Source organism: Andrographis paniculata, unplaced genomic scaffold (genome assembly GCF_009805555.1).
Source record: "Andrographis paniculata isolate CXL003 unplaced genomic scaffold, ASM980555v1 Contig46END, whole genome shotgun sequence".
In the NCBI taxonomy this organism is placed as follows: domain Eukaryota; kingdom Viridiplantae; phylum Streptophyta; class Magnoliopsida; order Lamiales; family Acanthaceae; genus Andrographis; species Andrographis paniculata.
Genome location: NW_026137580.1, coordinates 3,152,841 through 3,167,415, shown reverse-complemented (window position 1 = coordinate 3,167,415; position 14,575 = coordinate 3,152,841). Strand labels below are relative to the sequence as shown.

The 14,575-nt window shown below is 29.5% G+C and overlaps 1 protein-coding gene across 1 annotated transcript; it reads left to right on the top strand.

Annotated features, from left to right (window-relative positions):
- The first annotated feature begins 1,632 nt into the window (after window positions 1-1,632).
- On the top strand, window positions 1,633-7,508 carry LOC127252479 (vacuolar-sorting receptor 3-like). The gene is made up of 12 exons (XM_051276670.1): window positions 1,633-2,167; window positions 3,474-4,166; window positions 4,244-4,332; window positions 4,454-4,523; window positions 4,593-4,676; window positions 4,763-4,839; window positions 4,913-4,994; window positions 5,079-5,161; window positions 5,247-5,310; window positions 6,194-6,322; window positions 6,416-6,525; window positions 7,037-7,508. Exons 1-12 carry the CDS (start codon window positions 1,867-1,869, stop codon window positions 7,133-7,135), a joined length of 1,881 nt encoding a protein of 626 aa, XP_051132627.1. The 5' UTR covers window positions 1,633-1,866; the 3' UTR covers window positions 7,136-7,508.
- The last annotated feature ends 7,067 nt before the right edge of the window (window positions 7,509-14,575 follow it).

Sequence of the window (14,575 nt, the reverse complement as noted above, 5' to 3'; positions counted from 1 at the left end):
ATTAAAATGTTTGATAAAACAATTGTTTGATATTAACGTAAAATGACAATTGAGGATATTTCTATTTTATTTTTTTTTCTGTTATATTCAATTATGTTATTTTGAGTTTAGAATGCTTGAAATTTTTTGTTATTTGTTATTGAAAATTGTAAAAGTGTTATAAAAATATTTATTTTTATTATAGTTAGATTTAAAAAATAATATATTTTTATTAAAATATATAAATAGTTTTTTCTATCAAAAATAATGTAAAATATAAAATAATAAAATTTTCGTGTATATATTTATTATTTTAGTTATCGATTAGTTCATTATATTCATAATTTTAAATAATTTTTTTAATTTATTTTTAGTATAAAATTTATATAAGGTAAATTTTAATATAAAAATAAATTATTAATATTTATATTTTCTATTTTATGTTGATTTTAATAAATCTATATATTTTACAATTAAAATAATTTATATATAAAAATTATTTATTTTAAATTTATAAAAGTAAAACTATAATATATTAAAATATTTTAATATAATTAATAAATAATCAAAATATATTTATTTGTATAAAATGCATAATAAATTTTTAAGGATATGTAAGGAATAAATTTCTTTTTACAGAAAAAGCTATTTTAAAACGCAGGGTAAGTTAGCAAAAAGCTATTCGAAAAACTAATTTACCAAACACCTAAATTAGCTTTTTGACCGGTCAAACAATTAAAAGCTCTTCAGAAAGCTAATTGTCAAACACCCTCTTAATATAAATACTTTGAAATAAATTAAAAAAATTAATATTTATACATTCATAAAAATTTTATGGTTTTTTTTAATAAAAAATTTGTATTTTTAATTTATAGCAAAAAGTTTTTTTACACAATCTTTGATTTATACTTATTTTATTCTAGCTAAATTGTTCATATTAACTTAAATACAATAATTTAGAAAAAATATAATTAGTAAGTAATTAAGAAATATATTAATAAAAAAATAATTAATATATAATAAAAAGAATTATAAGTTAAAAATAACATAACTAAATAATTTAAATAAAACATTATGTATAACCAATGGATGAAAGAAATATATTTTAAACATTATATTCATTTATAAATATGTCACAACTATTTAACTATTCAATTTATATATATATATATATATATAAATTCTACTTTATTAAGTCATTCGTATATAAATTATTTTTATTTTATATTATAATAAACTAATTTAAATGTAATATATATTAAAATTTATGTCTAATAAAAATGACCATATGTCCCGTAAGAGATGGTCTGGTGATGTAAGAGTTGGACTTGTGACCGTAAGGTCACCGACGCCTTATATTACCCTTAATTAAAAGCAATTTTGCCTTAAAATTCTAAAATATAAATAACTAAATTTAAAAATATATTTTATACATTAATTTAAAATCTTTAAACATATTAATAAAATTTAAAAATAAATAATAAAAATAGTTTTTATAAAATTATTTTTATAATAATTCATTCAAATACAAGATACTTTTGCTAATGATTCTACCTTTTAGCTTCTATGTATTTCTTTTCAATCAGTCCAAACGGATCTTCATTCAACAAATTTATTCAACAGAGTTCTTTATTAATTTGCTTTATTTATTTTTGTCCACAGTTGTGAAAGTATTCCCGTTCCCGTTCCCATTCCCAATACACACACCATCACGCCATTTACTGATTCGCTCTTGCAAATCTATCTATCCATCTACCGAGATTTCCGCATCTATTTCACCCCCAAATCTCACGCTCAGTGGAATTTGGGTCAAATTTATTCAACAAACTGAAGAAGGACGAATAAAATCAAAACCCTAACTCTCAACCTTTCCATTCGAAGCAGGAAATGGGTTTTTCCTGCAAATTAATTTTCTTCGTAACATCGGTTCTGGTGGTCACGGATTTGGCGGTTGCTAGATTTGTGGTCGAGAAGAACAGCTTGAAGGTTACATCGCCGGACAGCATAAAGGGGACGCACGACAGTGCTATCGGCAACTTTGGGGTTCCGCAGTATGGGGGAAGCATGGCGGGGACTGTTGTTTACCCCAAGGATAATAGGAAAGGGTGCAAGGGTTTTGATGATTTCGGGATTTCCTTTAAGAATAAAGCTGGTGCTATGCCTAATTTTGTTCTCGTCGATCGAGGAGGTGTGCCTTTTGGGTTTTTTTTTTTTTTTGCCCCAATTTAATTTGTCGCGATGTGTCTGTGTAGATCGCTTCTGTTGTGTTACAAATACCTTGGATTTGATAATTTTTTGAGGCATGCTAGTGGGTCTTAGTTAGTTATCTCTATTTTTGTTTTGCTTGTTTTGAGCTTGATTGTGGATTGGAAGCTAGTCTTTGATCTAATTTTTTACAGTTTGTCTTGGGAGGTTTTTTTGAATTCTGTATATATTTCTGGTAATTATTGCAGGGGCGAGTTTACTAATTCTTTTCCTTATTGTCCTTTTGGTTTATTCAGATAAACTTTCCTAATTTATGCTTTCACACAGTGCTCCGCTGGTGTGTGTATGTAGCAGAGTCAATTTTTCTGGTCTGGCGTTTTATTCTCTATGACTGCATTTGAATTTATAGTATTCTATGTTCTTATTGTAGGAGTAGATTCCCAAAAATTGGAAACTATTTGCTGATTATATTTAGAGTTGGGTGACTCTTATATATGGTTATTCTCTAGTTTTTTATTTTTGGAACATATAATTTTGACACCCCATTTTGTGCTGCTATTACTAATCAACAATTAGACTCTATATTCAATTACCAATTGTCACTGGAAATAGCTAATATAAATAATAACAATCGCTTTGGTTAATATGATGGACCTCTGAAATAATGTGTTATTTATGGAATAGTAATTATAAATTGTGAAAATCTATTTTTGGTAAATGCACTGTATCTTTTTTTTTTGGTTATATATTATTTTTTTTGATAAAATAATGTGTTTCGCTTGTGTTTGTATTTTGTATTTCGTATTTGTATAGTAGTTTTTGTGATGTGTATTTTTCTTTATATTTTGTATTTTGTATGTGTACAGTAGTTTATGTGATGTGTATTTTTCCAAGGAGAACGTCGGATTGCATAGTAAAGAAAAAAAAGTTGTTAAAAGAGATGAGTGTTTTAGAGTGATGGTTAATTTCTGGGATGTGCATGTAGTCAGGTGAGCATATACTTATTAGTAAGTTCTGTTTTGGATCTTAGATCGATAAATTATTTGGTATTATTAATATATTGGCATTTATTTATGATAATAAAGAGGGCAAAATTGTTATTCAAGTTTATGCTCAAGTAGCAGTTTCAAAGGGTTCTAAAATGGTTCGTTGTTGTACTTGAATAAGTTATTTGCTCATAAATGGGTGTCCATGTTCAGTTAGAAGTGTGCATCAACTATTAATGTGCTGTCTATATTTTCATCTGATGTAATTATATTTATCACTGTGTATGTATCCCTGCATTGCAGATTGCTTTTTTGCTTTAAAGGTTTGGAATGCCCAAAATGCTGGCGCAGCTGCGGTGCTGGTTTCTGATGACATTGATGAACCGTTAATCACGATGGACTCACCTGCAGAGGCCCGTGCTTCTGAAAAATATATTGCTAACATAACTATACCGTCTGCATTAATTGACAAGAGATTTGGTGAACAACTAAAGGAGGCTATCAGGAAAGGAGACATGGTGAATGTGAATCTTGACTGGAGAGAAGCTGTTCCCCACCCAGATGACCGAGTTGAATATGAACTATGGACAAACAGCAATGACGAGTGTGGGGTTAAGTGTGATATGCTGATGGAGTTTGTGAAGGATTTCAAAGGGGCTGCTCAAATTCTTGAAAAAGGCGGTTATACTCAGTTTACACCACATTATATTACTTGGTATTGCCCTCAGGCATTCACCTCCAGCAAGCAATGCAAATCGCAATGTATCAACAATGGAAGATATTGTGCTCCAGACCCAGAACAAGATTTCAGCAGTGGTTATGATGGGAAGGATGTTGTTATGGAAAACTTGCGGCAGCTATGTGTGTTTAGAGTGGCCAATGAGTCAAGCAAGCCATGGATCTGGTGGGACTATGTTACTGATTTCCAAATCAGATGCCCCATGAAGGACAAGAAATATAATAAGGAATGTGCAGATGGTGTCATCAAATCCCTAGGTTGCTTTTCGCTCCTTTTCACCTTCTGCATCTATCTTGTTGCAAGATAAGCATGTAATAGTATTCTTCTCATTCAGGTCTTGATCTGAATAAAATTGACAAATGCATCGGTGACCCAACTAGTGATGCAGATAACAAGGTTCTTAAGGAAGAGCAGGATGCTCAGGTGAGTATCATGAGTACTTCAAAGCAAGATTAAAGTGCCTCTGCTGTCCTGCATTACTACTTTATATGATCTTCTGTGCATGGTGATCATTTAATATTACTGAGATTTATAACTCCTGTAGATTGGTAAAGGATCGCGTGGTGACGTAACCATATTGCCTACCCTTGTTGTAAATAATCGACAATATAGAGGTATTTCTATTGATCAAGGTTACCGTGTACACTCTTTCTATTATCATCACTAATGCATCTTCTTTACAGGAAAGTTGGAAAAAGGAGCTGTCTTGAAGGCTCTCTGTGCTGGGTTTGAAGAAACAACTGAGCCATCTGTTTGCTTAAGTGGTGGTAAGTAATGCTCAGAAGTAGATCCTAATGTTGAATTAAAAGAAAGTGTCCAATCAACTTGGAGCCCTTTTATTCCTAATATGCAGATGTTGAAACAAATGAGTGTTTGGAAAACAATGGTGGCTGCTGGCAAGATAAGGCAGCTAATTTAACAGCGTGCAAGGTATTTTACGGTAGTTGATTGATAAAGGTCTCTAAATTCTCAAGTTCTAATACGCTTCCATTTTCACGTTCAGGATACATTCAGAGGAAGAGTTTGTGAATGCCCTGTAGTTAATGGTGTGAAGTTTAAGGGAGATGGATATAGCTCGTGTGTTGGTATGTAAATGATTAGATTTTTGATTGTGTTGGTTGCATAGTAACAAACATCTTGAATTGCTGAATCAAACATTTATCTTGCAGCAAGTGGGCCGGGACGATGCAAAATCAGTCATGGAGGCTGTTGGCATGAAAGTCGAAACGGTATCACGTACTCAGCATGCGTGGTTAGTTAATACTTTCAATTTTGTGTTAGTTTATTCTAGTAATAATTGTCGGATCAGAAGGAAAATGTCAACCTTTTGTTGACAGGATGCTGAGGATGGAAGATGCATTTGCCCTCCAGGATTCAAAGGAGATGGAAAAAGTTGTGTAGGTAAGAAATCTTTCTTTATCCTTGATAATATACGTGGTCATCATACATTTTTGTTGGATTTTGTGTGCATGCCAGAATATGTAACTCTCAACTCAGTGGATGTGACATGATTAAATTATTTCCAATTTTTCTGAAGGGTGATTTGGCACCTGATGTTAGCCTGCATCAATACATGTAACATCCAAACTAGGCCATAGTGGTAACCACTAGATGAAACAATATGCATATTCATTTCTCCAATTCATAATTGACTTCTAAATATTGGATTCGTCAGATACATGTTGAACACTTTATTCATGTATTTCATATTCAACAAAACAGTAACTATTATAGACGTTATATGACCCTGCATTTTCTTTTTAGTATCAGATAGATTCAATGTGTGAAAGCAATTATATCCAGTGGACCAAACCTTTAATGTCAGGATAGGGGGTTTAGATTGATAATTATTCTCTTCAATCAATTACTAGATTAGCATCTCATTATCTTCTTGAATATATGCTGTAGCATTCATTTGAGTGATGCCTGCTTTTGAATTTGGTTGCAACTTGGTAAGTTGGTTTCCAAACCATTAATCAGAATAATGCTAGGAAAGTTAAGACTCCTCCCTTACTTTGTACTTAGTAGGGGTTTGGACAAAACCCAAATTTGAGTCCAAGCATAAATGCTTCTAAATCAAAATCTGATTGACCCAAACACTTGTGTGCAGTTGTGAAACAGAGGTAATCAAGATATATCTCATTAAATAAAATATCACCAATGGCTGCCTGGAAAAGAAAGCCTTTTTTAGTGGAAAAAGCAATTCTTTTACCCCTCGCACCCATCTACAATTATTTCCCTTTTTTGGTCTTAACATATTGCTATATTCTCGTATGGCGCACAGATATTGATGAGTGCCAGGAAAAGAAAGCCTGCCAATGTCCTGAATGCAGCTGCAAGAATACGTGGGGAAGCTATGAGTGCTCTTGTAGTGGAGACCTGTTATATATGAGGGACCATGATACCTGCATAAGTTTGTTCACTTGCATTTGTTACATAACTTTGCATTTTTATGTTGTACACTCAATCTTCAAATTTTCCTGTTTCTCTAAATCTTTGAACACAGGCAAGACATCCAGCGAAGTTAAATCTGCATGGACTGCTGTTTGGGTTATTTTGCTTGGATTAGCCATGGCTGCTTGTGGAGCTTATCTCGTTTACAAGTATAGGTTAAGGGTATGTCTTCTACACAAAATATTTCATGTCAAACATCTTGTTTTTCAGTTTAGTTCATAAGCTACTAACTACTCGTATCATTGTATGCAATTGCATCATCTTATAATTATGTAAAATCTGATAGATAAGCAAATTGTGAAATAATCATCTTTAATATGTCAAAGACATTTGCAGACAAGCATAGCAAGGTCTTTTTAGATATTGTATCTACATTGTGAAGAACTGCCTTTTTTTAATATAATTAGACATGGCCGTAAGCTTATTTTCTTGGTTTTTTCATAAATGATACTTGCAGGCCGTTATTATTCATTCTAGCCCCATTTGAGAGCCTATTGATTTTTGACTGCTACTTTTCACTTGTTTTCCCTATAAAACCTTTTTCTCATTTGAATATTTGATTGATACCTTCAAACATGCATATCTACGGATTGTAAAATATGTGCCATAACTTGTTAACTATTTACTGACTGCAACATTTTTTCCTTTACGTTTTTTGTGATTGCATCTTCAGTCATACATGGACTCAGAGATACGGGCTATCATGGCACAGTACATGCCTCTAGACAGTCAAATAGAAGTCCCAAATCATACACACGATGATCGTGCATGAAAATCCCCACGTGATCTTTATTTGTGTGCAATACAGCCCTGGAGCAAACAGATCTTCACCATCCTGATCTATTAAGGGAAAGAACATAGAGAATTATGTAATCTTTGTGCTACTTGGATGGGGGGAAGTTGAGGAATGAGAATCGTCTATTTGCCTGGTGTCTTTTTAATGCACATCATATCGAAAGTCGAGTTGGGACAGACAGAAGGATTAGATTGGATGTTCGTGTACATTGATAGCTGTAAGTTATGTATTTTGATGATGAAATTGCATTGCATGTTTTCTGAATTGCATTGCTGCTCTGCGTTACTAAATTTGCTTATGATTCGGTGCATTCATTATATAAAGACCGTTTGTGCTTAAGCCATCTGTAGATGATTTTCGCTTCTATTCAATAGAGCAGATTCGGTGATCCGAAACTTGTGAACTTGATGCCTGTGAACCAAAGTTTTCAGAGTTAGTCATAATAATCTTGTGTCTTGTAATTTTGTGTGTTGAAGGGGATGATGATGCATGTATTTTAGAGGTAGAATTTTAATTGCAATACAAAACTTGTTTTGGTGTTGGGGATAATTAGAAAGAAGGTGAGTGTGATTTATGGATCAAAGACTCGAGAAATGAGAAATTACTAGTACAAAGCAAACCTGGAAGATGATTGATAAAATAATTTAATTATTTAGATATTAATATTTACACGCATAAAGACGAGTTCCATGGTGTTTCAGAAAATATTAATTATTTTATTCTATGTGCTCAATTGAGATGTAGAATTTGCAAGCCAAGGTGTTTTACCAATGTGTTTTAGGACTTTGCAGAGTAAATTGCAAAATATATCCCACACTTATACCATATTATCACTTTTATCCTGTATTTATCTTTCTGTCAAAATATATCCCACATGTTTACAAAAGTGTTATTTATGTCCTTTTTTTCGCGCGTGAAATTCACACCACGCGCCCTTACGAACAATCACGCGCAGCCACGCGCGGTCAAAGGATAGAAATAGCGACTTTTGAAAACATGTGGGATATATTTTGTCAGAGAGATAAATACAGGACAAAAGTGATAATGAGGTATAAGTGGGATATTTTTTGCAATTTTCCCGCACTTTGAAGGTTGTTTCTTTGTCCATACCATGCTCCTTAATGGTCCTTTGTCTCTGTAAACCCTGTGGATTGATACATTTTTATTTATTTTTTTATGTTTTATATTTTGGTTTGATTCAATACAAATTATTTACGTTGACTTTTTGTTTTTTACTTTCAAAACGCTAGAGTAACTATTATTATATTAATTAAAGATGTGAATAAAATTTTAATTTAATATATCTTATGAATAATAAATTAGATCAACTCGAGAGGCTCCAAACCACCTCCGAATAATAAATTAGATCAACTCGAGAGGCTCCAACCCACCTCCGAATCTCCCTCCGCCTCCCCCCAAGTTATGTATACTGTTCCTTCACTTATGGAGTAACACTACTTCAATTCTATTTTTTTTTAGTGGAGTTTTTATAGTATTTGCGGTGTTTTTTGTATTTTTGTTATTTTTTGGAGTGTATTGTGTAATTTTATATTTTAAAAAGTTATATATAATTTTATTTTTTTTAAGAAAATAATGTATAATTTTATTTTTATTTTTTAAATAATGTATACTTTTATTTATAAAATTGATATATAATTTTACTTTCTAGAAAGTGATATAATTTTATTTTCTTTCTAAAAAATAATGTGTAATTTTATTTTTTAAAAGTGATATATAAATCAGTTTTAATATATGTAATTTTTAAATAAAATATAAATTATGTGTATAGATTATAATGTAAAAATAAAGTAAAGTTGTGGTGTAATTTATATATATGAAAATTTATATAAAATAATATAAAAAAATATATAGGGAATATACTTTTTTAAGAATAAAAATTGAAATTTATGGTTGAACTAAAATTAATGTAGATCAAATGCATTTGTATTGTAACAACTGCAAAAATGGAGTAAAGGGTCGAAATGACCTTACATATGTCAAAATGTTTTGCACAATGTCAAACACCATTTATTGGTTGTGTCTGTTTGTATTGTGTTATCGTAGAATTTCTTTTTTTTTTTTTTTTTTAAGAAAGAAATTTAAATGCCATTGATTTTATCCACTTAATTATTATACATATTCTTATATTAGATTTAAATAAATTGTATAATATTATTTTGTGTTTAAACATAAATGCATAAAATATCTCGTAGTTTATGTACATCATGAATGTCACTTGTGTTAAATTAAAATATATAGGAAATATTATTTTCGTCCAAAACTAATATTTTATTATAAACACGTAATTAATTATGCCAATTTTATACAACTAAATAATTGATGAATACATCAATTTTATAATTTTTGTAAAAATTAAGTGACAATCATCTCCAAAAAGCTATTAAATGAATTATCGATAAATTATTTTTATTTAGTTTTATTCAAAAGATACTATATAAGATATTTCACCAATTCTATCTATATAAAATTTAAATAATTAGGTCTCCTCTTATAGTCAAACATTAGCTTTGGACGAAAAAAGTATTTATGCATACTTTAGTTTAACACAATAATGTTTTATATTATAAATATAATATGAGGTGTTTTATGTATTTTTAATTAAATACAGTGGGGTATTATATAATTTATTCTATTTAATACTCCTTCCGTCTACTTTTAATATTTACATATTTTTTTTTTCGTCCGTCCAATTCAAAAGTTTATATTTTCATTTTTAGTAGCCGTGGACCCTATCACTAACTACTACTACCCTATTTTTTATACTTATTTATTATCTTAGATTCACTTTATTATACACTTACTTTTATATAATTTGGTCTTTACATTATTATATCTACCAACAACTATTAAAATTTTAATATTCATTAATATGCGTATAAAAAGTAAATGTATATGTCATAGCTGAATGGAGAAAGTATAAGATATATTTGTATTTTATTTTATTTTTTCCCCATTGTTATATTGATATTTTTTAAGAAATGTAATTTTTGGAATGAGTCCGGATGAGAGTCCCAATGGCCGATCAAACGAGGCCAAATTTGGGTGTTCGGGTGCAATCATACATAAAAGAAAAAGTTCAATCTGTATGTAACAAATTTTATCAAAAAGTTTAAACTTAAAGGAATATGCATGATATATTTATTAAAATATTGCTGGAGTCAACCAGCATGCCCCTCACATGTAAAATGGATATACACTATTTACGAATCTTGCATGCGGACAACAACAAATTGGTGGCGTTGGCACTCGAACGCGGGAAATTCCGACACTGATACCATGTTAATTAATCGAGCTTTGATATCATGTTAAATTATATCAAATGACCATTTATCTAAAACCTTCAACCTATTTATTTATATATTACAGGAGTCAACCAACAATGATAAATATTTATTTGAATTTTTTTGTAAATAATATTTCAATATAATATTTTATAAGAAAGTAGTATAAATTTATTTGAGCATTGTGCGAGTTGAATAATAGTATTTTTTATTTGAAATAAAAAATAAATACACCTTAAGAATTTGTTTGATTTTGGTTCAAGATTGAATTTATTTTTATTTAGGGCGTGTTTGGCAATTAGCTGATAGCTGTTAACTGTTAGCTGATTCAATTAGCTGATAGCTGTTAGCTGTTAGCTGATTCAATTAGCTGGTTTGACTAGCTGATTCGATTAGTTGTTTGTATTAAAATGTTTGGTAAAATAACTGTTTGATATTAGTTGTTTATACGTAAAATGACAATTGAGGACATTTCTATTTTATTCTTGTTATCAATATATTCAATTATGTTTTTTTGAGTTTAGAATGCTTAAAATTTTTTGTTATTAGTTATTGAAAATTGTAAAAGTAATAAAAGTATTTATTTTTTATTAAGTTAGATTAAAAAAATAATATATTTTTATTAAAATATATAAATAGTTTTTTTTTATTGAAAATGATGTAAAATATAAAATAATAAATTTTTCGTGTATATATTTATTATGTTAGTTATCGATTAGTTCATTATATTTATAATTTTCAATAAATTTAATTTATTTTTAGTATAAAATTTATATAATGTAATTTTAATAAAAAAATAAATTATTAATATGTATATTTTTTATTTTATGTTGATTTTAATAAATTTATATATTTTACGATTAAAATAATTTTTATATAAAAATTAATTATTTTAAATTTATAAAAGTAAAACTATAATATAATAAAATATTCTAATATAATTAATAAATAATCAAAATATATTTATTTATGTAAAATTTATAATCAAAATATATTTATTTATGTAAAATTTATAATAAATTTTTAAGGGCATATAAGGAATAAAAAAAATTTACAGAAAAAGCTATTTCAAAACGCTGGGTAAGTTAGTTTTTCAGAAATTAGTTTTTTTGGGTCTAAAAAGCTATTCCAAAAAGCTAACCAAATACCTAAATTAGCTTTTTGACTGGTCAAACAGCTAAAAACTATTCAATAAGCTAAAAGCTCTTCAAAAAGCTATTTGCCAAACACCCCATTAGTTTTTGTTTAAATAGAGTTTTAATGTGAAATCTTATTAAAAAAAAATTAATATATTTTTATTGAAAATATGTCAATTGGTAGTAATATTTAATATTTTAGATTTGAAAGAATTCAAAAACATTATTGAATAATGTTGGAATTTTAGATTTGAATTTTAGATTTGAAAAGAATTCAAAAAAATCAAATATTGAATAACTATTTAATTCGATATTGTTTAAATTGAGCCATAGCTTTTCAATGGGTACTTGGATAGAAAAATCTAAAAACATTATATCAGTATTGATCGAATGGATCAAATTTACCATTAATATGTGATGTTGTTTTAATCAAGAATTTCCTTATACTGAATTCTAATTATGGTAGCCACCATAATATAAATTGCTTCCTTATTTTGGATTTTTAATGATAGTTGATTCTTTAATTACTATGATTTCATTTTCTAGGAACCCAAACTAAGAAAGCTTCTCCAGTTAGATGAGTAGAAAGTCTATAGATAGACTTAACCCCTTAGACCTTCAACAAAAGACATATATATATATATATTTACTTCATACATGAGTTTTTTTCTCCTGAAATTATATATTTATCCCCTCTCGTTTTCTCTTCGTCGATGTTCCTACTTTTATCCCATTCGCTAGACCTTTTGTTAGTGGTGTTATTTTGAAATGATATAAGCCATTTTACTTTTTAGAGCGATACATAAAAATCAGAGCGCTACCGAACGTAAATCATTATTCGAAAAGAGGAGTCCTTGACTCGACTTCTCTTCGTTTCTTTTATTTTTATTTTAATTAATTTAGGATAAATTATTTTTTTAGTCCCGTAACTTAACCCCCTTATCATTTTAGTCCCGTAAGTGGAATCTGTTGCAAACTAGTCCCATAAGTGAAAAATTTTCGTTGTTTTAGTCCTCCGGCGCCGGAGAAGCCCGCGTGGCTCACCGGAGGCCACGTGTCCGCCAGGTCAGCAACACCTGGCAGACACGTGGATTCTATTTTATTTTATTTTTTTTAAAATTTATTTTTAATTTATTTTAGATTTTATTTGTCTTTTTTAATTTTTTTATTTGGTTCAATTGAAAAAAAAAAATCTACATGTCCGTTAGGTGTCGCTGACCTGGCAGGACACGTGGCGGACACATGGCTATGGAGAGCCACACAGGCGTCTCCGGGGCCGGAGGACTAAAACAACAAAATTTTTCCACTTATAGGACTAGTTTGCGACATGCTTCACTTACGAGATTAAAATGATAAGAGAGTCCAGTTACGAGACTATAAAAATAGTTTACCCATTAATTTATTATGTGTTTTACCAACTATTTTATATATAATGGAAATTTTATTTAAAATTCTTATAAATTGAACAATGTTTATTTATTTTGTTTATTTCATTAGCACACACTTATACCTCCAAAATTTGCAGAATAATCTAGTGTTTTCTCATTAAAGTAATATATTTATTGTTGATCTTTTGGTTGATGAAGATGGTTTCCCATGGATGGCCAAAGTATTTGATGTCTTGCCCATCACCACTAGAGTTGTAAATGAATCAAATAGGTTTGCTCAATTAAATATTCAATTTGAAATTTTAATATTCATGTTCATAATTTTATTATTCTAATTCGAATATAGATATTTGATTTGATTTGAATATGAATCACATACAAATATGAAATTTTAATATTTGATTTGATGTTTGTAAATATTTGATTCGATAATAAAAATATATAGAGAGCATAAAATATAGTGTACATTCATAACACTAAATTTGCGCATATTTTCTACTTGAAAAACATGTTTATTATATGTAGTTTTGTACGAAAAACATCACAATATTTAAATTTTGGCATACTTTATTGACTTGTTTCGCTTGATATGGTCCAACTATCATTAGATGAGATTTTATAACTTCTTAATCTGTCTTAAGCAAAATTCACGCCTATAATGTCATTCTGGAGCGAGGCAGACACCTTATGTGTTGATCGAGCGAGAATCCGCTCAGCCTGAGTCCTAATGGTTAGTGAATTTTCATTGCTACAATGAGACCCCGAAGCAGAAATCTTTGAGCAAAGTGGGCGTCAAAGCAGTACAACCATTCAATTCCAGCTCACAATGAAGACCATCTCCATTCTAAGTGAGAATAATGCTCTTCACAACAAATAGGGGAAGATCTATACCAGACCCAAAAAGATGCAACGAACGAGTTGAAAGTTATGATAGTTGTAACAGATTTAAAAAATTTAAACCTTCTAACTGTCTAACTACTCAGCAATTGCAATTGGTCTTCAATTACTTTTTTGTTGTTATTTCAACTGCTCAAGGGCGGTTCTCCGTTCTTCTATAAATAGGGGCAATATCTATTGTACAATTCACACTTAATTCAACTATTTGGTGCAATTTCACTGTCATTTGGTTCTTTTGATTTTCTAAGAGCTCCAAACTGTAAGAAGTTCTCTTTAACTTTCTACTTGAGGTTAGAGGCTCAATGGAGCTTTTTCCACCCCTGACCCCTTATCAGTACTGCTCTTCCAGGCAGATTTATTACTTTCTTCTACTGTTTTTGTAATGTAGTGTTTAATACTTTGATTAGTTGTTAATGAAATACATTTTTCCTTTTCATCTATATCTTCACTCAAAAACCCTTGATTGTTTAAGTCTTGATCATTGATTAAACTGTGGAAGGGCAAGAGAAGGATTAACTACATAAGTCTGATATTGTGTAACCAACGGATATTAGGTAATTTGTAGGAATTAAGTATTCGATAGCCTTGTCGACTTGCTTAGTTATAATTTGAATTCAATTTTGATTAAAGAAAAATATCAAATTAGTAGAACCACTAGCGGAACAATGTAAGTAATAATTCATTCGATATAGA